The sequence below is a fragment of the Marmota monax genome, unplaced genomic scaffold (genome assembly GCF_021218885.2).
Source record: "Marmota monax isolate L192 unplaced genomic scaffold, Marmota_monax_Labrador192_F-V1.1 WCK01_AAM20220418_F8-fsc00101, whole genome shotgun sequence".
NCBI classification, from domain to species: Eukaryota; Metazoa; Chordata; class Mammalia; order Rodentia; family Sciuridae; genus Marmota; species Marmota monax.
Genome location: NW_026692786.1, coordinates 49,030 through 72,347, shown reverse-complemented (window position 1 = coordinate 72,347; position 23,318 = coordinate 49,030). Strand labels below are relative to the sequence as shown.

At 37.8% G+C, this 23,318-nt stretch overlaps 1 protein-coding gene across 1 annotated transcript; it reads left to right on the top strand.

Annotated features, from left to right (window-relative positions):
- The first annotated feature begins 6,650 nt into the window (after nt 1–6,650).
- Znf260 (zinc finger protein 260) lies at nt 6,651–22,385 on the top strand. Its single transcript, XM_058580432.1, has 4 exons — nt 6,651–7,092; nt 8,163–8,227; nt 9,709–9,922; nt 19,560–22,385. The coding sequence occupies exon 4, from the start codon at nt 20,143–20,145 to the stop codon at nt 21,370–21,372; it is 1,230 nt and encodes a 409-aa protein (XP_058436415.1). The 5' UTR covers nt 6,651–7,092; nt 8,163–8,227; nt 9,709–9,922; nt 19,560–20,142; the 3' UTR covers nt 21,373–22,385.
- The last annotated feature ends 933 nt before the right edge of the window (nt 22,386–23,318 follow it).

Genomic DNA, 23,318 nt, shown 5'->3' with positions numbered 1-23,318 from the left:
TAGCTGCGCCAAAGAACCAGTGCCCAGCCCCCAGGGCCCAAGAGGCTGCCGCCGCGGCTCTCCAGCTCCCTCCTCTGAAGCACGGGTCCCCTCGCAGGGGCATGCAGAACGACCCCAGAGCAGGCTCTGCCCAAGGGTGCAGCAGCGAACAGGCGACCCAGGCGCTCAAGGCTGCGGTCCAGCCTTTGGAGGACAGGGCTCGGCACGCAGCCCAGCTCCAACCTCTAGGTGCGGCTGCCGGACAATGTAGCCATAGCCATCAAGACAGCCGGCAGAAAGCAAATGGCGGCTCCCGCGGAGTGGATTTTCGGCACAGAAACCGCAGCCCAGCCAACGATCCCAATCCACAAACTCTCCCTGTATAAAAAATATTCAAAAAAAAAAAAAAAAAAGGCAGGGCGCACTGAGCTTTCTTTGCCTAGGGTACTTACAATCAACTGCTGATTACACATTCACCTTTTCTGCCCGGAGCAAAGCGCCCGCGGCTTTTCAACATAACATTTTAAAGATATCATAAACACCAAAATAAAAGAAATCCAGCAACTAATGGTGAAAGCTGAATTTTCCTTCAAATCACACCACATCACAGAATGTATGTCCATTCTTTTCTCCACTGTTCAAAAGTGGAGAAAAGAATGGACATACATTCATAAAAAAAAATTACTGAAATATTTTAGTGCAATAAGTTTTTTAAAAAATTGGTGCATTCATATTTGAAAGGTAGAAATACAATTACCTTTATTTGAAGATGACGTTATGGTGTATGTTTAAAATCCACAATAAGAAGGTATTTTATTAAAGAAGATAAACATGCAAAAATAACAGTATTCTTTTTTTTTTTTTTTTTTTTTTGGTACTAGGGATTGAACCTAGGTGTGCTCCACCACTGAGCTCACACCCTAACCTTTTTTTTTTTTAACATTTTTTTAGTTGTTGATGGACCTTTATTGTATTTATTTTCATGTGGTGCTGAGAATCAAACCCAGTGCCTCACACATGCTAGGCAAGCACTCTATCACTGAGCTAAAGCCCCACCCCTTTAACCCTTTTTATTATTTATTTTGAGACAGGGTCTCACTGAATTGCTTAGGGTCTTACTAATTTGCTAAGGCTGGAATTCTCCTGCCTCAGTCTCCAGAGTTGCTGGGATCACAGGCATGCACTATTGTGCCTAGCAGATACTGGTATTTCTATACATTACTATAAGCCAGCCAAAGTGAAATTTAGTAAATAATTTTATTTATAATATAATCCAAAAGAATAAAATAATTGGAAACACATTTAACAAAACCAAGACTTGTACAATAAAAGTTCTAAAAACATTGCTGAGAAATAAAAGATCTGAATGGGGGAGATATTCCATTTTCATTATTGGAGGATTCAATATTATTAAGGCTAAGACAACTCTCTAAATTGATAATGCTAATTTAATACAGTCTCTATGAGATTTTCAGCAGGGTTTTCTGTAAAAAATTGGTGTGCAGATTCTAAATTTTATATAGAAATGCAAAGGACCCAGAATAACCAAAATACAATTTGCAGGCAGAATACTAGGGATGAAACCCCCCAGGGTCTTGTGCTTGCTAAGCATGCACTTTAAAACTCTAGCCCTCAAAATAATTTTGAAAAATAGGATCAAGGCTGGAGAACTTAAGACTATTCAATTTCAATATTCCCTATCAAGCTGTAATAATCAGAAAGTATGGTACAGACCAGGTGTGGTGTACACCATGCCTGTAATCCCAGCAGCTTGGGAGGCTGAGGCAGGAGTACCACAAGTTCAAGGCCAGCCTCAGCAACTTAGTGAGGCCTTAAGCAACTTAAAGAGACCCTATCTCAAGAAACAACTAAGGGCTGAGGATGTGGCTCAGTGGTTAAGAGTTCCCAGGTTCACTCTCCAGTACCATTAAAAAATAAAAAAATAATTTCTAATTTTTTTCTTTTTTGGCACTGAAGATTGAATCCAAGGGGTACATTTACCACTGATCCACATTCCCAGCCTTTTTCTTATTTTGTTTTTAATTCTGAGACAGGGTCTTCCTGAGTTGCTTAGAATCTCACGAAGTTGCTGAGGCTGGCCTCAATCTTGCAGTTCTCCTGCCTTAGCCTCCTAAATTGCTGGGATTACAGGCATGTTGCAAGCTATCCACCGGCTATGGGTGTGAACTATGAGCATTGGAGCTATATAAGGGGGCAGGTCTGGCGTTGTGCCCTGATTGGGCTGTGTGACATCAGTGCACTTTTCCTCTTGCTCTGCTGTGATCCCACAGCACCTAAGATGCGTGACTTGCCAAGATATCCATCTGCTGACTGCAAAACTCCACCTTTTAAAACCATATCCCCTGCCTTATTTGGTGAAGAACATTCCATCAAAGCTCCTTTGTGTGTCCCCCGCTATAAAATAGATTCTGGATGTACGCTCCCTCTTTCTAGCACTGTCCAGCATGGTAGAGCACTTGCCTAGCATATGTGAAGGGACTCAGAGCAGTCCCACCCTCAGTCTGAGAAATTCATGTCTGTGTGGTGAATGATTTCTCTGCCATTTTCTTTGTCTAATGTTGCAGCCAGCTTCTTTGAACCCAGTTCATCTTATCAGCATAGGCAACTAAAGAGACAAGCATAAACTACCATGCCCAGCTGTAATTTCTTCTCTTGTGCACTTTCTGCTTCAGTCACTATGTTCCTACAGTCGCTCATTAAGTCAGAAAAGTGAAGAATCCCTATTGGAAAAGAGTGAATTTCAATGTGGACCAATATAGAGGAGCAATATAGTGAGGAAAGGTGACAAAGACTCTCAACATAGATTTCAGAATATAATGGACTGTGAGGACATAATCCATGTCTAAGGAAATTCAGATGGAAAAGCTCTTGACTAAATAACACTGGGGAAATGAATTCTTGTTCTGATTTTCAATCTGAGAAATTTGCAAATACTTAGATGATTTGAATCTAAGTTACAGCACCAAGTTCTTACCTCCAGAAAGTATGACCAGTGTTCTGTTACCTACTCCTCTATCCTTTAAATTTTTATATAAAAATAAGAGTCTTAACATTAAAGAATAGCTTGTGTGATAATCATTAGAAAGATTCAAACTCAAGACCACATAATAGTTACGAGTTACTTTACCTACTTCAGGAGAGAAACCAGAGGTGTCTGGCATGCCAACAGTCCTCTACTAGGTAAAGTGACCCCAGCAGATACAATTTGCATGTTTCTTTGGCTCCTCCTTTGTACCACTTCTAATCAACTTAATTACTCAGAAACCTGAGTCAGTTTTCATTCTCCATTTCTTTTTTATATTTATTTTTTAGTTTTAGATGGACACAATATTATTTCTTTTTAAAAATATTTTTAGTTGTAAATAGACACAATATCTTTATTTTTATTTATTTATTGAAACCAGGGCTACATGCGTGCAAGGCAGGCACTCTACCACTGAGCCACAACCCCAGCCACAATATTATATTTCTATGTGAGGTTCAAATCCTGTCTGTCATGTATGCCAGGAGAGCCCTCTACCATTGACCCACAACCCCAGCCCTCATTCTCCCTTTTCTTACATCTAGTCCTTCAGCAAGTTCTCCCATTTTACTCTCAATGTATCTAAAATCCATCTATTTCTTCCCATCTCTACTACCAACTCCTCTTCTAGATCATCATTATCTCTTCCTTATTATCCCTTCCACAATTACCTTTTAAAAAGTCTGTCCCTACTTTAAAAAAAATATTTTTAGTTGTAGATGGATACAATACCTTTATTTAATTTATTTATGTATATGTGGTGCTGAGGATTGAATGCAGTACCTCACACATGCTAGACAAGTGCTCTACCACTGAGTCACAACCCCAGCCCTGTCCCTACTTTTTATACCTTCTTCTGATCTTTTCTGATATTTCCATGTTTAAAGTATCCAAAAGGGGCTGGGGTTGTGGCTCAGTGGTAGAGTGCTTGCCTAGCATGTGTGAGGCACTGGGTTTTATTCTCAGCACCACATAAAAATAAATAAAGGGCCACCAACAACTAATAAATTTTTTTTAAGTATCCAAAAGAATTAACCTTGGGGGGACTGTGGCTCAGTGGTAGAGCACTTGCCTAGCATATGTGAAGCACTGGGTTCGATTCTCAGCAACTCATAAAAATAAATGAATAATATCATGGTCCATCAATGTGTCTTAAAAAATACTAAAAAAAAAAGCCTTCTTAAATTTGTAAGAGAACTTTAAATATTTTAAGGTATACATATTAACCAAAACCAGTAATCAAGTTTGAGTGCTTAAGAAAAAAATTAGAAATATTTTATTCATTTAGCTTAGAAATTTAATAAAGGAAGCATAAAAGAAAACAAAAGTACACTGAGGAACAGTGAATCTCTTTCATTCCTTGTAAAAAAGTCCTGTGCCTGGGTACATGGCTCACACCTCTAATCCCAGCAGCTTGGGAGGCTGAAGCAGGAGGATAGCAAGTTTGAGGCCAGCCTTATCAACTTAGTAAGATCCTGTCTTAAAAAGAGCTGGGGTTGTGGCTCAGTTGTAGAGTGCCCGCCTAGCATGCAGGAGGCACTGGGTTCAATCCTCAGCACCATATAAATGTAAAATAAAGATATTGTGTCCACCTTAAAAAAAAAAAAACTTAAGAATAAATATTAAAAAAAAAAAAAGGTCTGGGGATGTGGCTCAGTGGTTTAGTGCCCCTGGGTTCAGTTCCTGGTACCAAATAAATAAGTCCTCTAGATTATTAAGAATTCATACCTAGTTTGAAGAATACTTACTATGCCACACCCGAGGTAGAATTAACATAGAGACAGTAATTTCAGAATAATGCAAACATCAGGCAATCTGTGCATGTTTCTTCTGTGCAACCAAAAACAAGTAATACTACTATCATTTATCACATGATCATTATTCTTTCATCAATCAAATATTTACCAACAGCAAAACCACAGGCTAGCTATTGTGGTAAATTGAACATGGAAGAAACTAAACAAAAAGACAAGGAAACACCGATTTGAGTTTAATTACAATGAAGAAAATTAAAATTCTACTATACATTTCATGTATATATAGGTAGAATTTTTTTTTTTTGCCAAATTGCTTTCACAAAATAGAAACTTAAAATCTTCTATTTTAATTTAATATAGCAAACTTCCTATTCATCCTTTCATGGTAAATGCATGGTTTTAAGATAAATGCTTCAATGCTTCACATGTGGCACCACATCCACATTCCAGATGGAAAGTGGAGAAAGGCCAAAAGAATACCTGCTTACTGAGTCTGGCCCTGCCCTCACCCTGCATTTTTAAAGAATTATCTGAGAAACTCAATCTAATAACTTTTGCTTACAACTACAGGAGAAGTTAGAACAGAGTTTTTTGTTTATTTTTCTTAAAACAAGGTCAGGACTTTTTTAGCAATAAAGAAGAGGGAATGGATATTGGATTGGCCACATATGTGACAAAAGTAACTGATTCAGATGAAAACATTATACATATATGTACCTATATTTACATACATGTGCATGTTTGTGTATATACGTAAAAAGAAAATAGCATAGATATACTGAAACATATGCCACATTAATAGGAGAAAATTTGGGAGTACAAGGAAGATATTTCCAAAGAGTAGATTCCAGCTTACTTGATAGGTCTGTCTTAGACATTTCTAAGAAAGAAAAAGAAAATGTCCTGAATAAATGAAGCATCTCAGGAATAAAAGGAAAACATTAAACAACATAACACACAAGTTTCAGATGTTAAAAACCATTATTTCCTCCCCCTCTGGATACCTCTTTTTTTAATATTTATTTTTTAGTTTTAGGTGGACACAATATCTATTTTGTTTTTATGTGGTGCTGAGAATCAAATCCAGTGCCTCACGCATGCTAGGCGAGCGCGCTACCACTTGAGCTACATCCCCAGCCCCTGGGCACCTCTGTTGGAGGACAGAAATAGGAAACGAAACAAGGTACAAACCTTCCTGAGTCTCAGCTCACGGCAAGTTTAGAGCTTAGTTAGCCTGCCCCTCACCGTGGGAGGGCTATTAGTAGTGGACTAGGGCGTCTACTCAAACTTGGCGTCACAGAAAAGTGCTCCTTTACTGTCGAGGGGCCGAGCGGTCATGTGCTCCCACGTATGCATCTCCCACGCAATGCTGCCGTCACTATGCCCACAGACACAGTCACAGCCACAGCGTCACAAAGCTCCCTCCTTATTCCTTCCCACAAAGAGGCGCAATCAATCGTGCGCGCGGGCGCACACAGTCGCTTTCCAGTTATCGCACACCTATAGGTACAGCGTTACATACGGCCACACATTTACAAGCATACCAAAGGGACTTAAAGCACGCCCACATAATACTTCTCACATCCGCACAAAGGGTGTTACAGCCACGCTGGGGGAAAATAAATAAATAAATAAGTATCACACCACTTCACAACAGCTCGTCTCGCATTCACCCAACAGGCTTTAAGGCTCGTTCTAAATCCCCGCCCCGGGCTGTAAACGCCATCTTTGGCCTCCCCAGGAACGCGTCGGCTTGCAACTGCAGAGAACGGTTCAGACACTAAGGCTCGCGCGAGGAGGGGCAGGGGCCAAGGGCCCAGCGCCCTCTGGGAAATGTAGTTCGGAGCCGCGCCGCGAAAGACGTGAGGGCGCCAGGCTCGAGCCGTCCAGGGAGTTGCTACATCACCGAACTGCGCCTGGAAGACCCCAGGAGCCCCTTCTTAATGTTGGGCCACCCTGTCCGAGCTGCGCTTATTGTTGGGACACCACTGCCCTCTCCCGGACGTAAACGCAGGTAGAATTAGCTGAGTCCTGAGACTCGGTCTGCTTACACCCCGCCACCGGGGAGACAGTCCCACAAGCTCTGGCAGAAAGAGTTCGCGGAAAAGGCTACTCGAACCACCGAAACTAATGGGAAATGTAATCCACGGTTAAAAAAAAAAAAAAAAGGCAGACGACCCGCCAAAATCGGTTGGTCCTGGCGGGTTCAGAGCCCGGCGTGGCGGAGCCCAGGGGCCCTCTGGGAACGCTAACCCGCCTCAGGAGTGCGCAGGCGCAGAACTTCTGGCTCGCCATCGTCGTCTTTGTCTGCTGGTGAGTTTGGTTTCGGCCTGGTAGGACCTGGGTTTCTAAGTCCTGAACCCGGCCAGGGAGGCTTTAGGGGAGGGTTCGCAGCGCCTGCGAAGGGTCTGGGGAGGCTGAAGTGACAGATGTCGCCTCCTGTGACTTGCTGAGTTCAGAGCTTTTGCGGATGGGGGCAGGGGGGGCTGGAGGAATCTGGGATGTATTTGAGGGTGGGTGACCAAGGGTGTGAGGGTTAGTTTGGGGTTGCAGAGTTGGAAATAGTTCCAAGTTCGTGAGGATGAAAATTAACCGCTAATCCTCCCTATTCTCGTTTCTAAAACAATAAAGGTGCGCTTTTCTGGAAAATAAGAAAGGGAAAGGGCTAAGGAACTAAGTTGGTAATTTTAAAAGTGTCATATAAAAACAGACCCATTGTGGAGTAGAAGATGAAATCAACATTACCTTTTTAAAAAAGAAAAAAATATTTCAGAATAATGTGCTGTTGGGTGCTTAGATTCCTAGTAAGAATTTCTTAATACTTTGGAGAAACTTTGGTAGACCTGCTTTGAGAAGTCTTGAATTAAGGAATAGCTTTAAAAGGTAGTTTGCACAGCACAGAATTGGAAAGCTAGTTGTCCTGCCTTTAGTGAAGAAAGGTCAAGGAACCTGTTTAAGACTCCCTAGTTTGTCACAAAGGGCAGGGAAGTCTTGAGTCCTAACCAGTTTTTCCCCATACCAAATGACCTATGTAAATGTAGTGAAACAAATTTTCTTCTACCTATAGTCTCAATTAAATGAAAAAGTACCAGGGTACAAAAACTCTTAAAGAAACAATAGTTTTGAAATATTAAAAAACTAGTAAAAGCTATAAAGAAGGCAGGTCTTATTTCTCCTTGTCCATCTGTTATTGGTGTTCCTACATTTTTGGCCTTGGTCATCTTTTTCACCTCAAAGTACTCAATCAGCAGCAACAATTCCAGTATTAGGGGTCCATTTTTATGCACAGGAATTTCAGAGTCTTTACATCCAAAATATTTTACTGATATCTGCCTCTTACAATCTGCCTCCATTCATTCTCCCTTTTGTATTCTCTGTTTCAGCACTCATAGCACTGTCAAGCCAGGTTTTAAGGCTCTCACCATCTGAGTAGGAGAAAAGCCTCTGAGTAAGTTTGACCTTTTTCTCCATCATAACCCATTAAAAACTGAAAATCAAGTTTTCTTCATAACATATACTAGATAAATGTATTTGCTGAATCAGTGAATGGGCATATAATTATGGGACACTTACTACATTTAATTTCTCCTAGGGTAAACTAACCTAATAAAACTTAGGCCTCTAAAATTTTTAAGAGCTCTGAGCTATGAATACTATCAGAATAATTTCCTTAATATTTTGTCCATATTGCTCAAGGTTGATGACTTCACATTTATAAGAGAAATGTTGTTAATGGTACCCAAAAATTTGATTTCAATCAAGAGCAAGGCCTGGGGTGATATCTGCTTAATAAAACTTGTTGAGAGGGCTGTAGCTCAGTGGTAGAGTGCTTGCGTAGCACATGTGGGGCACTGGGTTTGATCCTCAGAACCACATAATAAATAAATAAATAAATAAATAAAGGTATTGTGTCCATTTATAACTAAAAATATGTATATTTTTTTAAAAACCTGTTGAGGTTGTGATTCTGAAGACTATGATAACTCAGACTCATAGTTTCTGAAAATAAGTTATCTTCTGTTTTCCATATCTGAAATATGTAGAGCCTTGTTTTATATTATACAACTAGGGATTGAACCAGGGGTGCTTATCACTGAGCTACATATCCAGACTTTTTTACTTTTTATTTTGAAATAATGTCTAAATTGCTGAAGGTCTCGCTGAGTTGCGAATCCTGACTTGGAATCCTCCTAAGTCGCTGGGATTATAGATGTGCACTACCATACCCCCAGCCCTTTTTATTTTTTGAGACAGGGACTCCCTAAATTGCCCATACTGGCCTTTAACTTGTTATCTTCCAGGTTCGTCCTCCCAAGTAGCTGGATTGCAGGCATGTGCCATCACACCCAGCATATGTGGAACTTTTTAAAATGGAATAATGGGTTTAGCCTGAGATGGAAATTATAAGTACTTTTAATATGTATACGTGCCCAAGCCTTATCATAATGTGTTAGTCAGCTTTCATTGCTGTGACTAAAATATTTGACAAGAATAACTTAGAGGAGGAGAAGTTTTATTTTAGTTCATGGTTTCAAAGGTTCAGTTCATGGTGGCCTTATTCTAATGATCTGGGCCCACGGTGAGGTAGAACATCATGGGGGAAGGGCATGGTAGAGGAAATCCTGCTCTGCCCTTGGCACCTAGGAAACAGGGCATGAGGAGCCGTGAGTGAAAAATATAATCCCTAAGGACAGTCTACCAGTGACCTATCTCTTCCAGCCACATCCCACATGCCTACAGTTAACTACCCAGTATAGTAATCCTTTCAAGTTATTAATCCATTGAGTGGATTAATTCACTGATTAGGCTACAGCTCTCATAATCTAATCATTTTACCTCTGAACATTTCTGCATTGTCTATCACAAGGGCTTATTGGGGGGAGTGGTCACTTCATAGCCAAACCATAGTAACCTTGTTATCTATTGCAGGCCAGATATTTCATGAATCTCCAGGAGCTGCATTCTCTTTATCTTTGAAAACCTTTGAGGATTTTAAGAACTCAGCTTGAATTCTAGCATGCTGCTTTGACTCCCAACCATAATCGCAGATTCTGTGTCACTTTGTCTCTTTACAAGTTTAAAGTCACCAGTTAAAACAAAAAGATCAATGGATGATCGAGAAGAAATATAAAGAGTTCTCTAGGTGAGTGAGAACCTGGCAGTTATGAATCAGATAAAGGCTCATTATAGTTATTCAGGGAGGGTTTCCAGATTCTTTGCTTCCTTTTGCTCGGATTCTAGAAGATTTGTTGCCTCTCTAACCTCTAATTTAGAGACTAGTCTCTCAATTATAGCCTTAGTTTTATGATTTTTTTTGTTGTTGTTATTGAATTCAGGGGCACTCGACCACTGAGCCACATCCCCAGCCTCATTTTGTATTTTTATTTAGAGACAGGGTCTCATTTAGTTGCTTAGTGCCTCAAGTCTGGCTTTGAACTCACAATCCTCCTGTCTCAGCCTCTCCAGCCACTGGGATTACAAGCGTGCACCACCACCCGCGGCCAATTTTCTTGAGTTTTATAGCCTCTGTCATACTTGTTCTCCTTTCACTGACACTCTCCATTTTTCACTTTTCTTTGGTTACTTAGACTCATTTCCTTAAGCATTCAGTTCTTCAAAAACTAGTGTGTAGGGCTGGTTTGTGGCTCAGTGGTAGAGCACTCGCCTAGCACATGCGAGGCTCTGGGTTCAATCCTCAGCACCACATAAAAATAAATAAAATAGAGATGTTGTGTCCAACTATAACTAAAAAATAAATATTAAAAAAATAAAAAGTTATTGTGTCCATCTACAACTAAAAATATTTTTAATAAAAACTAGTGTGTAGATACTTTTCTTTACAATTTAACTGCTGTCTTTTTGTCCTCCTTTCACTGTTCAATGCCTCAGAATTGAATTTTATCCCATTAGTTTCATTTCCTTTTGTCTTCCTACTTGGAGTCATTATAGTTTAACATTTCCTTGCTTCTTGACTTTTAATAATATTACAACTTTGGAACTTATTACTAATCCTACTAGATCATTTCTCTGCTACTTTTAAGAAGAAATAATATAATTCTTAAAATTTAATACATACACTTGATAGGAAGTTCAGAGTATGTCTCCTTATTTATAGCCCCTCGATTCTCTGTAAGTATAGAAGAAGGCTTCTAGGTAGAGCAGTGAGTGACCTGATTTATTGTGACAATATTACTGTGACTGCTCTGTTGAGAATTGTGAAGACATAAAAGCAAAAGTAGCAAGACCAATGAGGAACCTAGTAAATAATCTAGACAAGATATAATGTGGCTTAGGCCTTGGTGGTCCCAACAAGGAGGTGAGACATGGCCAGATTTGGGACATATTTTGAAGATACAGTCAAAAAGAAATGATAGTATAATGAGTGTGTGATCTGAGAAAAAGAGAAGTATGCCTGAGAAACTGGGAGATTAGGTTGCTATTTAAAGATAGAAGAATTCAGGAGCAATTGGTTCGGGGAAGTAAACTAAATACCTAGTAGACATCCAAATAGAGATGTTGAGAAGGAGTTAAATATGTGAATCAGTTGTTAAAGAGAGGTACAGATCACTAATTAACATTTGTTAGGCATCTCTGAGACATGGTGGGTAAAGCAGTGAGACAGGACTAATAAGTGTACTAATTATGTAAAGCTAAGTGACTACAATGAACCTTAACTATACTAGTTTAAGGAATGCAGGAGTTGATTTCTTGTCATATAACAGTCATGTGGTAAGTTGTACAGATTTGTATGGTATCTTTGGTCTTTGAGGTCCTTTAAGGATTAGGGGTCCTTCTAGGTTGCCTAGTGAATAATTGTGATTAGAGCTGTTTTAACAATGCCATTTGTTTGTTTTTGTTTATTATTGTTTTGGGGGTTTTTTTGGTACTGAGGATTGAACCCAGGGGCACTTAACCACTGAGCTATATCCCCATCCCTTTTTATATTTTAGAGACAGGGTCTCACAGAGTTGCTTAGGGCCTCTCTAACTTGCTGAGGCTGACTTTGAATTTACAGTCCTCCTTCCTCATCCTCCCAAGCTGCTGGGATTACAGGCGTGCACAACCGTGCCTGGCAACAGTGACAGTTGGAAAAGAGAGGACACACTGAGAACAGGGAGATAGCAAACTTTCTATAAAGAGCCAGACAATAAGTGTTTTAGACTTTGTAAGCCATGGGGTTACTGTTAAAACTACCCAGCTCAGGCATTGTAGCACTGAAGTAGTCATAGACAATAAGAAAATGAATGAATTTGGGTATGTTCTAGTAAAACTCTTTATAAAATAGGTAGTGTGGTTTCTTCCCCAACCCATTTTAATAGGTCATCATTTACACAGGATACAATGAAGAGTTTGTTTTCCTTTAGAGCATTTTAATTGATATTTTGAAAATATTTTTTAAACCAGAAGAAAAATACTGTTGAAAGGACCATTTTACCTGGTACTCAGATAATGTTAGCTACTTCAGCCTTGTTACTTACAGTGTGAAAAATTCAGTTCTAATGTGTGTGTGAAGGATGTTGATTGTAATGCCTATAACAATATGAGGGGCTTTAATTACAAAGGATAAGTAATCTTTTATTTTCTTATTAGGAATATAGTACATTAAGCCCTGATCTGTTGTATATCATATTTTCCCACATTAAGTAATTAGATATTTGGGAGGCTGAGGTAGGAGGATGATTGTAAGTTCTAAGCCAGCTATGAGATCCTGTCTCAAAATAAAAATGGCTGGGGTAATGTAGCTCAGTGATAGAGCACCTGTGGGTTAATTCCCAGCACAGCCCTGCCCCTCAAAAAAAAGTAACTTGGGAAATTTAAAATCAATAGTAATATTATTACTATCTATTAAAACTTTAGTGAAGGAATTGATTGTGGCTCATAGGTAGAGCGCTTGTCTAGCATGCATGAGTTACTGGGTTCGATCCTCAGCACCATGAAAAAATAAAATAAAGGTATTGTGTCCATCCACAACTAAAAAATAAAAGTTGCTGGTGGGACTGCAAATTGGTGCAGCCAATTTGGAAAGCAGTATGGAGATTCCTTGGAAAGCTGGGAATGGAACCACCATTTGACCCAGCTATTCCCCTTCTTGGACTATACCCAAAAGACCTAAAAAGAGCATACTACAGGGACACAGCCACATCAATGTTTATAGCAGCATAATTCACAATAGCTAGAATGTGGAACCAACCTAGATGCCCTTCAATAGATGAATGGATTAAAAAATGTGGCATTTATACACAATGGAATATTACTCAGCACTAAAAAATAACAAGATCATGGCATTTGCAGGCAAATGGATGGCATTAGAGCAGATTATGCTAAGTGAAGTTAGCCAATCCCTAAAAAACAAATGCCGAATGTCTTCTCTGATATAAGGGGGGGGGTGACTCAAAATGGGATAGGGAGGAAGAGCATGAGAAGAAGACTACCACTAAATAGGGAAGAGAGGTGGGAGGGAAAAAGAGGGAGAAGGGGAGTTGCATGGAAGATGGAAGGAGAACCTCATTGTTATACAGAATACATATATGATGTTGTAATGAGAAAAAGAAAAAAAAAAGTGTGTCACATTAGATTGGATAGAGAGAAAGGATGGGAGAGAAGGGGAGGAGTCGGGAGGATAGGAAGGGCAGCAGAATAGAATAGACAACATGATTGATGTATGTACATTCCATGTATGTATTATATGTCAAAATACATTCTGCTGTCATGTATGACTAAAAAAAAATAAAAATAAATCGTATGGTTAAAAAATAAATAAATAAATTATGTAAAAAAAATAAAATAAAAGTTAAAAAAAAATTTTAGTGAAATTCACATGTTAAGTCATCTCTGCCTTAGGGTTAATGAAATATAATTGTCTCTGTTCTTTCTTTTTCTTTTTGTTTACATTTTCAGTTTTAGAGGTAATTTTTACTAGGTTTTTGCTTTTATTTTTTTTTCTCTTTTATTCTTTTATTCCTTTTTAAATTTTTCCCGAAGAATCAACTCATGAATTTTTTAAAATTTCTTTTTGTTAATTTTCTTTTTGTTGTTATTTCTTCTTTAAATATTGGAAAGATTTATTCTAAAGGTTCTTCTCTAAGCATTTGCTCAAATATGTTCCATAGTTTCTACTGTACTTTGTTTTCATGAGTAATATTTGTCTTTATTTTGAAGTTTATTAAAATATCCTTTTTAGCCAAAGAGTTTGTTAAACTCTTTTTTTCTTTTTCTTTTAAATTTATATATAGTGCTAAGAATTGAACCTAGTGCCTCATACTTGCTAGACAAGTGCTCTAGCACTGAGCTACAACCACAGCCCAAACTTACTTTTATTTGAGATAGGGTCCCTCTACATTGCTGAGGTTCTAGTTAAGTCGCTGAGGCTGGTTTTGAATTTAACGTCCTCTTGTCTCAGCTTCCCAGATTGTTGGGATTTAAGGTACATGTGACTGCCCCTGGCTTAAATCATTAGATCTTTAAAAAAAAAAAAAGTTTTAATTTTTGTTTTGTAATTGCTGTTACTTTTTTAGTCAGAGTATTTTGCCTGTCCTTTTTTAGAATTGACCTAGTCCATAAGCCCTTTTTATTGTATTTTAATACAGGGTCTCCCTGAGTTGCCCAAGCTGACCTCAGACTTGCAATCCTCCTGCTTGACTCAGCCTCCCAGATCACTGGGATTATAGGCATGAACCATTGGACTTGGCTTATTTTTCTTTATATTCTTATTTTTTATATGTTCTTATACATTTGATTTCATAAATTGAGAGAAATTGTTTTCTCCATTATTATTATTTTTTTAACAGGGTGTAATGGTGTTGCTACCATTTGTGGTTTTTGTTCCTCATTGTTTTTCATTTCCTCCTCATGGAATATTTGGCTGAGAATGTTCTGCAGTGCAGGCTTTCTTTTTGTAAATTCTTTTAAATTTTGTTTATCGCTTTGCTCCCCTTCCTCCATGCAGCCAGCCAGGGTTGGTTTGTGTATTTTTCAAGATTAAAGTTTTCCCAACTTATGGCTTGCCCTTTCATTTTCTTCATTGTTTTTGAGGAGCATTAGTTTTGTTGTTGTTGTTTTGTAATGTTCTTCCATCTTTTTCTTTTATTTGTTCTAATTAGTTATACATGACAGTAGAGTGCATTTTGATTCATAGTACATAAATGGAGTGTAACTTTTTTGAGAGGGAGAGAGAGAATTTTTTTAATATTTATTTATTCTTTTTAGTTTTCGGTGGACACAACATCTTTAGTTTTACTTTTTTTTTTTTTTTATGTGGCGCTGAGGATCGAACCTAGTGCCCTGCGCATGCCAGGCGAGCACGCTACCGCTTGAGCCACATCCCCAGCCTGGAGTGTAATTTCTTATTCGTCTGGTTGTACACGATGTAGAGTTGTACAGGTCGTGTAATCGTATATGCATTAGGGTAATAATGTCCAATTCATTCTACTATCATTCCTACCCCCATACCTCTGCCCCTCCCTTCATTTAGCTCTGAATTAGACCAAAATACCTCTGTTCTTCCCTGCCCCCATTGTGAATTAGCATCTGCATATCAGAGAAAACATTTAGCTTTTGGTTCTTGGGATTGGCTTATATCGCTTAGTATAATATTCTCCAGTTCTATCCGTTTACCAGCAAATGCTATAATTTCATTCTTCAAGGCTGAATAATATTCTATTGTGTATATATACCTCAGGTTTTGGGGGGGTGATATTTATTTTTTAGTTGTAGTTGGACACATTGCCTTTATTTTGTTTATTTTTATGTAGTGCTGAGGATTGAACCCAGGGCCTTACACAGGTTAGGCGAGTACTCTACTACTGAACCACAACCCCAGCCCTATACTTCAGTTTCTTTATCCATTCATCTGTTAAAAGGCACCATAGGTTGGTTCCATAGTTTAGCTATTGTGAATTGAGCTGCTATAAACATTGATGTGGCTGCCTCACTATAGTATGCTGATTTTAAGTCCTTTGGGTATAAACCTAGGAGTGGGTCAAATGGTGGTTCCATTCCAAGTTTTCTTAGGAATCTCCATATTGCTTTCCATAGTGGTTGCACCAATTTGCAGTCCCACCACCAATGTATGAGTGTACCTTTTTCCCCATGTCCTCGCCAACATTTATTGTTGCTTGTAATTCAGGAGCATTAGTTTTGAACTTTTGATGAAATCTATCATTTTTTTTCTTTTACTTTAATAGTTGTAGTGTTTTAGATCCATGATTTGTTTTAAATGAATTTTCACTTATGATATGTGAATGGGTTGAGGCCATTTTTTTCTCTAAATTATGAAAGTTAAAGCATTAATATGAGTGAAAGTGCATTTACCAGACTCAGTTCTTAATATGGTTCATGAGAAAATAAGCATAAAATTCTGACAGAAAGATCGGGATGATGTTGAAGAATGAAAAACAAATGTTTTGGGAGAGAGCAAGAAAAAGGCTCTTTACAGAAGAGTTGGGTATCCGTATATCAGGCCTGCTGAAAGCAAACAGATGAAAACAGAAATTGATGCTAATGACAGTTTTTACACAGAAATGATAATATTGATAATTAAAACACTATAGTAACCAGGTTTAAATGCAAAAATAGTTTTTTGGGTCTATTTCTTTGGTGAGGGTAGATCATTAATTATATATATACTATGTTGATTAGCACATGTGAGCCTCAAATTGCAACTACATAAAAAAAAAAGCACAGTCTCTAGATATACAGTTATAGATGGGTTCAATTTCAAGGTCTTCAAGTCCAACTCTGTAGGTATAATGAGTAGGAGCTTTAAAGTCAACTGGGATTACAGTGCCCAGCCAAGGTAGATTCCTTTTAAATGGAATGTTCTTTGTACTTAGTGGGCCTGTTCAATACATAGATTCAATCTGTAATTCTGAAAGATTTTCTTGTATTCTTTGAAAATTTCCTGCATTCATTTAAATTTTTTTTTAATTATAGATGGACACAATACCTTTATTTTATTTTATTTATATGTAGTGCTGAGAATTGAACCCAGTGTCTTATACATGCTAGGCAAGCGCTCTACCACTGAGCCACAATCCCAGCCCCCTGCATTCATTTTTGTTCAAATGTCCTTTCTACTCTTAGTAGTTGTTGGACCATCCAATCATTACTCTCTTTATTCCTTTCATTACAGAGCTGGGCCTTCCATGAAGTTGAGGCAGTGTAATGGCCCCTCTTCAAACCTTGATTTTTGCAAGTATGCCAGAAAGATTTCAGACATATCAAGCAGTGTAACAGGCAGGGTTCTTTAGAAGGGATAGGAAAGGGAGCTGGGTGTGGTGGTGCACACCTGTAATCACAGCAACTCAGAAGGCTAAGGCAGAAGGATTGTTAGTTTGAGGCCAGCCTCAGCAAAGAGGCCCTAAGCAATTTAGTGAAACTCTATCTCAAAATAAAAAGTAAAAAAAAGGGGGGGGGGGCTGTGTATACAGCTCAGTTGTAAAGTGCCCCTGGGTTCAATCCCAAGTATTTTCTCCCTCCTCTCACAATAAAAAGGCTCCCCAGAGTTAACATATCCTGCCCACTTAAGCTAGACAGGGCTGTAGGTAAATTGCTTTTCAAAGTGAAAGCATAGCCAGGCATGGGTGGTGCACACCTGTAATCCCAGCAGCTGGAGAGACTGAGGCAAAGAGATTGTCAAGTTCAAAGCCAGCCTTGACAACTGAATGAGAACCTAAGCAATTTCTCAAGACCCTGTCTCAAATGCAACAGGTGGGGCCTGGAGATGAAGCTTTAGTGATAAAGTGTCCCTTGGTTCATTTCCCAGTACTCCCCCCATCACCAAAAAAGCAAAAATATTTGGGGGCGGGGTCAGCACAGTGGGCCCAGTTTGTAGAATTATTCCCTTAACCTCATATCATGCTCCCATCACTCATGTCTATCTATCCCTATTACTTTCTGCCTTTTCTTCCATTCTTTCTCTTTTTATTCCAGGAGATTTCCTAAGCTTTTTTTTTTTTTTTTCCAATGCATTAAACTTTTAAAGTTAATTTCCAAAGGCACTTCTTTTTAGAACCCTGTTAATATTTCATTGCTATAATAATCTTCTTTTGCTTCTCTTGGCTTTTTGTGATATGAATTGTAATGTTTAATTTTTTCAGTATTGAGGACTGAATCCAGGGCCTCATGCATGCTAGGCAAGAGCTCTGTCACTGAGCTACATAGCCCAATTATATTGTGAGCTTCACTGTGCAGCAATCAGTTAGGAATCTAGGTGTTGTTTTTTGTTTTTGTTTTTTTAATTTAAAATAACTTTTCCCCCCAGGGGGCTGAGATTGTGGCTCAGTGGTAGAACGTTTGCCTAGCACATGCGGGGCCCTGGGTTTGATCCTCAGCATCACATAAAAATAAATTAAAAAATAAAATTATTAAAAAAAATTTTATATTTTTTAGACATTGATGGACCTTTATTTTATTCATTTATTTATATGTGATGCTGAGAATCAAACCCAGGGCCCCACACATGCTAGGCAAGTGCTCTACCCCTGAGCCACAAACCCCCAATCCCTCTAGGGTTTATTTATATATATATATATATATTTTTTTTTTTTTTTTTCTCCAGATAGTGTCTATAAGTATTCTCATGGATGATTCTTCTTTTTAAATTATTTTGTTGGGGTTTCATTAGTTGTAGTTGGACTTAATGCCTTTATTTTTTTTTTATTTACTTATTTTTGAATATTTTTTTAGTTGGTTTTTTTTTTAAGACAGAGAGGAGAGAGTTTTTTTTTTTTTTTTTTTTTTAAGAGAGAGAGAGGAGAGAGAGAGAATTTTTTAATATTTATTTTTTAGTTTTTGGCGGACACAACATCTTTGTTTGTATGTGGTGCTGAGGATCGAACCCAGGCCTCACGCATGCCAGGTGAGCGTGCTACCGCTTGAGCCACATCCCCAGCCCTTTTTTAGTTGTTGATAGACCTTTATTTTATTTACTTATTTATATATGGTACTGAGAATCGAACCCAGTGTCATCTCACACATGCTAGGCAAGCACTCTACAGCTGAGCCACAACTTCAGCCCCTATTTTATTTATTTTTTATGTGTTGCTGAGGGTCGAACCCAGTGCCTCATGCATGCTAGGCAAACACTCTACTGCTGAGCCATAACCCCAACCTTGGATTATCCTTTTTTCAGAAAAGAATCCATTCATCTGTAGATACCTGGCAACCACCAACGTTGTGGGAATCCAGCCTATTCTATATGTAAACATTTACTCGTCCCCTTGAGTTGTAGTTCTCCATTTCCTTTCCTTCTAGAATTCCCCAATACTTTGTTCACTTCGGGGTCTCAAGCTTTTAGTTTTTGTATTTGCCTACCTTCACCTTTTTTTTTTTTAATTTTAGTGGAATTTCATTAAGATGTAGAAATAAATGCCTTATTTATATTCTCTCTGTTCATTTTATGTTTTGCTCTTATCCTACATTCTTCCAATCTTCTATTTGCCCTTCATTATAAGCCTAGTTTTTACATTTTCTCTTATTTTACTGTTCATGGTGTGTGTAGGGTTACATTTAAAAGTAAAGATGTATATACCTATGAATGTTATATGTGTTTGAACTTTTATACTGATGACTACTCTGGAATAGTCTATTTTAAAAGCACTTTTCTAAAATTATATTAATGATTGTGGGAAAATTCACTATGCTTTCACTTTGAAAAGCAATTTACCTAGTTAGTGATGTTGTTGATAATGATAAGCTAATTTATTAGATGCTTACTACATGCCAGGCACAGGCACTTGTTAACTGTTTTTCCATGATGATTTTTTTTTTTTTTTTTTTAGAATAAACCTGAGAAGTTTATAAACAAATAAAGATACAACGTGAAAGACTTGAGAGTGAAGTCTCATTGTTCTCTGTGAAAATATAGACTGAGGAAACAAAATAGTATTTCCTTGGAGCACAGCATTGATTCTTCAAGACTACACTTCTGTGTATGGGACTCAGTTTAAGAATTTGAAACATAATTTATGCTTAAATATGCAAGAAGCAGTATAAGAAAGAACCATTGACTTAGGGTTGTGGCTCAGTTGTAGAGTGCTTGCCTAGCATGCATGAGGCACTGGGTTCAATCCTCAGCAACACATAAAAATAAAATAAAAATATGGTATCCTCCTAAAACTAAAAAAAAAAAAGAAAGAACCATTAATACAAAGAGATTGCTATATCTCATTCCTTTTTATAATCATCTCATCTCAGGATATATCAGTGTGAGAAAAATCTCCCATCATTAGCTCAAATTTGTTAGATACCTGAGCATACTGAAAAGAAATCACACAAGTTTAGTGAAACGTGGAAAAGCTTTCATCCTTACTGCATTTCAGTAGCTACAAGGAAAAAGGGAAACCTAGGAGAATTGTCCTGTGCATGACAGGAATGTTGGAAAGTCTTCAGCCTGATTCAGATCTACTTCAGCATGATGAAATTCATACTGATCAGAAACCTTACGAGTGTAAAAAAAACTTTAGCCTGAAAGAAAACTTGATAGAGCAAAGGAACATGCATACTGGAGAAAAATCACATGAATGTACTGAATGTGGTAAAGTGTTCTCTCGGGTCTCATCACTTACTCTACATTTGAAAAGTCATACAGGAAAGAAATCCTATAAGTGTAATAAGTGTGGAAAAGCCTTTGGCCAAAAGAGAAACTTCCTTTCTCATCAGAAACATCATACTGGAGAGAAATCTTATGAAAGTGGGAAAACTTCTATTAAGATGCCAATCCTCATTAAACACCAGAGAAATCATTCAGGAAACAAACCATATGCATGTAAGGAATGTGGCAAAGCTTTTAATGGAAAATCATATCTCAGTGAGCATGAGAAAATTCATACTGGAGAAAAACCTTTTGAATGTAATCAATGTGGAAGGGCCTTCAGCCAGAAGCAGTACCTCATTAAACATCAGAACATCCATAGTGGAAAGAAACCCTTTAAATGTAATGAGTGTGGGAAAGCCTTTAGCCAGAAGGAAAACCTCATTATCCATCAGAGAATACATACTGGAGAGAAACCTTATGAATGTAAAGGGTGTGGGAAAGCTTTCATTCAGAAGTCAAGCCTCATTAGACACCAGAGAAGTCATACCGGAGAGAAACCATACAGTTGTAAGGAATGTGGAAAAGCCTTCAGTGGCAAATCAAATCTCACTGAGCATGAGAAAATTCATATTGGAGAGAAACCCTATAAATGTAATGAATGTGGAACAATCTTCAGGCAGAAGCAATACCTCATTAAACATCACAATATTCATACGGGAGAGAAACCCTATGAATGTAATAAATGTGGAAAAGCCTTTTCTCGAATCACATCACTTATTGTACATGTGAGAATCCATACAGGTGATAAACCATATGAATGTAAAATATGTGGGAAAGCCTTCTGTCAAAGCTCATCTCTTACTGTACATATGAGAAGCCACACAGGTGAGAAACCCTATGGTTGCAATGAATGTGGGAAAGCCTTTTCTCAGTTCTCAACTCTTGCTCTACACATGCGAATCCATACTGGTGAAAAACCTTATCAATGTAGCGAATGTGGGAAATCTTTCAGCCAGAAGTCACATCACATTAGACACCAGAGAATTCATACTCATTAAAGCTCTATGAAGGCCTTGGATATAGAAAAAACTCCATCAGAATTTATACTTAATAATATCAAAAAACTCATTTTACATTAAAGTGACACAAAATGTGGGAAATCCTGCAGCAACTCAAAATACAAAGATGTTTAATAAGAAGTAGCCAGGGCAAAAAGCTTCCACAATAAATATTATTGTACTTTTATGAGCATTCTTGTTGAGTTAGAATCCAGTTATGGAGACCAACTAGCACGTTTCTGGGAGTCCTATGAGATACATTAAGACAACTATATGAGAGAAAAGGACTTGAAATTGAGAGACAATTATTTTTTTGTTATGTGCTTTGCTATATGTGTACTTTGTAAAACTAATCATCAAAGTATTTGGTGTTGATGCAGTTGTAGAAAATTGAGGTTGGGGCAGAGTACTGAATCCATTAAGCCTGAATTTGTGGGTAATTGGTCATTCATAATGGTGGCATCCCAAATTTAGGGATTATTTTAAAAATGATCTCAGGGTAATTGATTTCTTCATTTGGAAAAAGAAGCGACCTCTGTCATTATTCATTAAAATATTTATTTATTATGAAATCCAAAATTATTGAATGCTGGAATGCAAAAAGCAAAACAATAATATAAATTTTATACAAGAGTGTTTTTAAAACCTTAGGGTAGGAAAGAATTTCTAAATTATATTCCAGAAGAATCAACAATTCTACTTTTAAATATATATACATATACCCAAAACACTAACACATGTACACAGGGAATATAATGTGTCTGTTCATTGCAGCATGAAAAATGGTAGCCAGAAATCGGAAACAGATGTCTGTTGCTTGTGAAATAGATATATAAAATGTGATAGTCATAGAGTAGAATACTCTCTAGCAGTCAAGTACAAATTAAATTTGTATGTATATTAACAGTGAAAGATATGAAAAATCATACAGAATGAAGAAAACTGAAGTGATGAATATATTGTAGAGATACCCTTGTGAATCTAAATAAAATCAACACTAACCAACCCCTGTACCTTAAGCGTTGGTTATAGATAAATGCTTTTTTGTGAAACTTTTTTTTTCCTGTACCAGGAATTGATCCAAGGGGCATTTAACTACTGAGTCATATCCCCAGCCCTTTTCTGTATTTTGAGATATGGTCTTGCTAAGTTGCTTAGGGCCTCACTAAAGTGCTGAGGCTGACTTTGAATCCTCCTGGCTAAGCTTTCTCCGCTGCTGGGATTATAGGCATGAGTCACCATCATACCCAGGTTTGTATAAACAAACTATTAAGAGTGAATTGGAGCTAGAGAGGTCAGTGATAGAGTACTTGCCTATTATGTACAAAAGCCTGGGTTAGATCCCCAAGAGCACAGAAATAAATAAAATATTTTTTTTAAAGAGAGAATTTTTTAATATTTATTTTTCAGTTTTCGGTGGACACAACATCTTTGTTTGTATGTGGTGCTGAGGATCGAACCCGGGCCGCACGCATGCCAGTCGAACACGCTACCGCTTGAGCCACATCTCCAGCCCCAGAAATAAATAAGGGGCTGGGGCTGTACCTCCGTAGCAAAGTACTTTCCTACCATGTGTGAGGCACTGGGTTCAATCCCTAGCACCATATATAATATATATATATATATATATATATATATATATATATATATATATATTATATATATATATATATTTCACAAATAAAGTATACTGTCCATCTACAACTACAAAAAAAATTCTTTAAAAACGAATCAGAAGGATATATAAACAGCCCCCAAAAATGGTTGCCTCTAGCAGAAAGGAAAATGGAAAGGAAATGCGACCAGCATAATAAAGAACAATTTAGTTGTGTATCAAAATAATCTATTTCCCATTAAAAAGAAAGATTCTAAGTAAATGGAACAAAATGTTAGTTCTTTTTTTTGTTGCTGGGGTGGCTACTGGGGATTGAACTCCAGGGCTCTCA

Coding starts and splice junctions, on each gene's coding strand:
- Znf260 (XM_058580432.1), top strand. CDS start 20,143: ATGACAGGAATGTTGGAAAGTCTTCAGCCTGATTCAGATCTACTTCAG.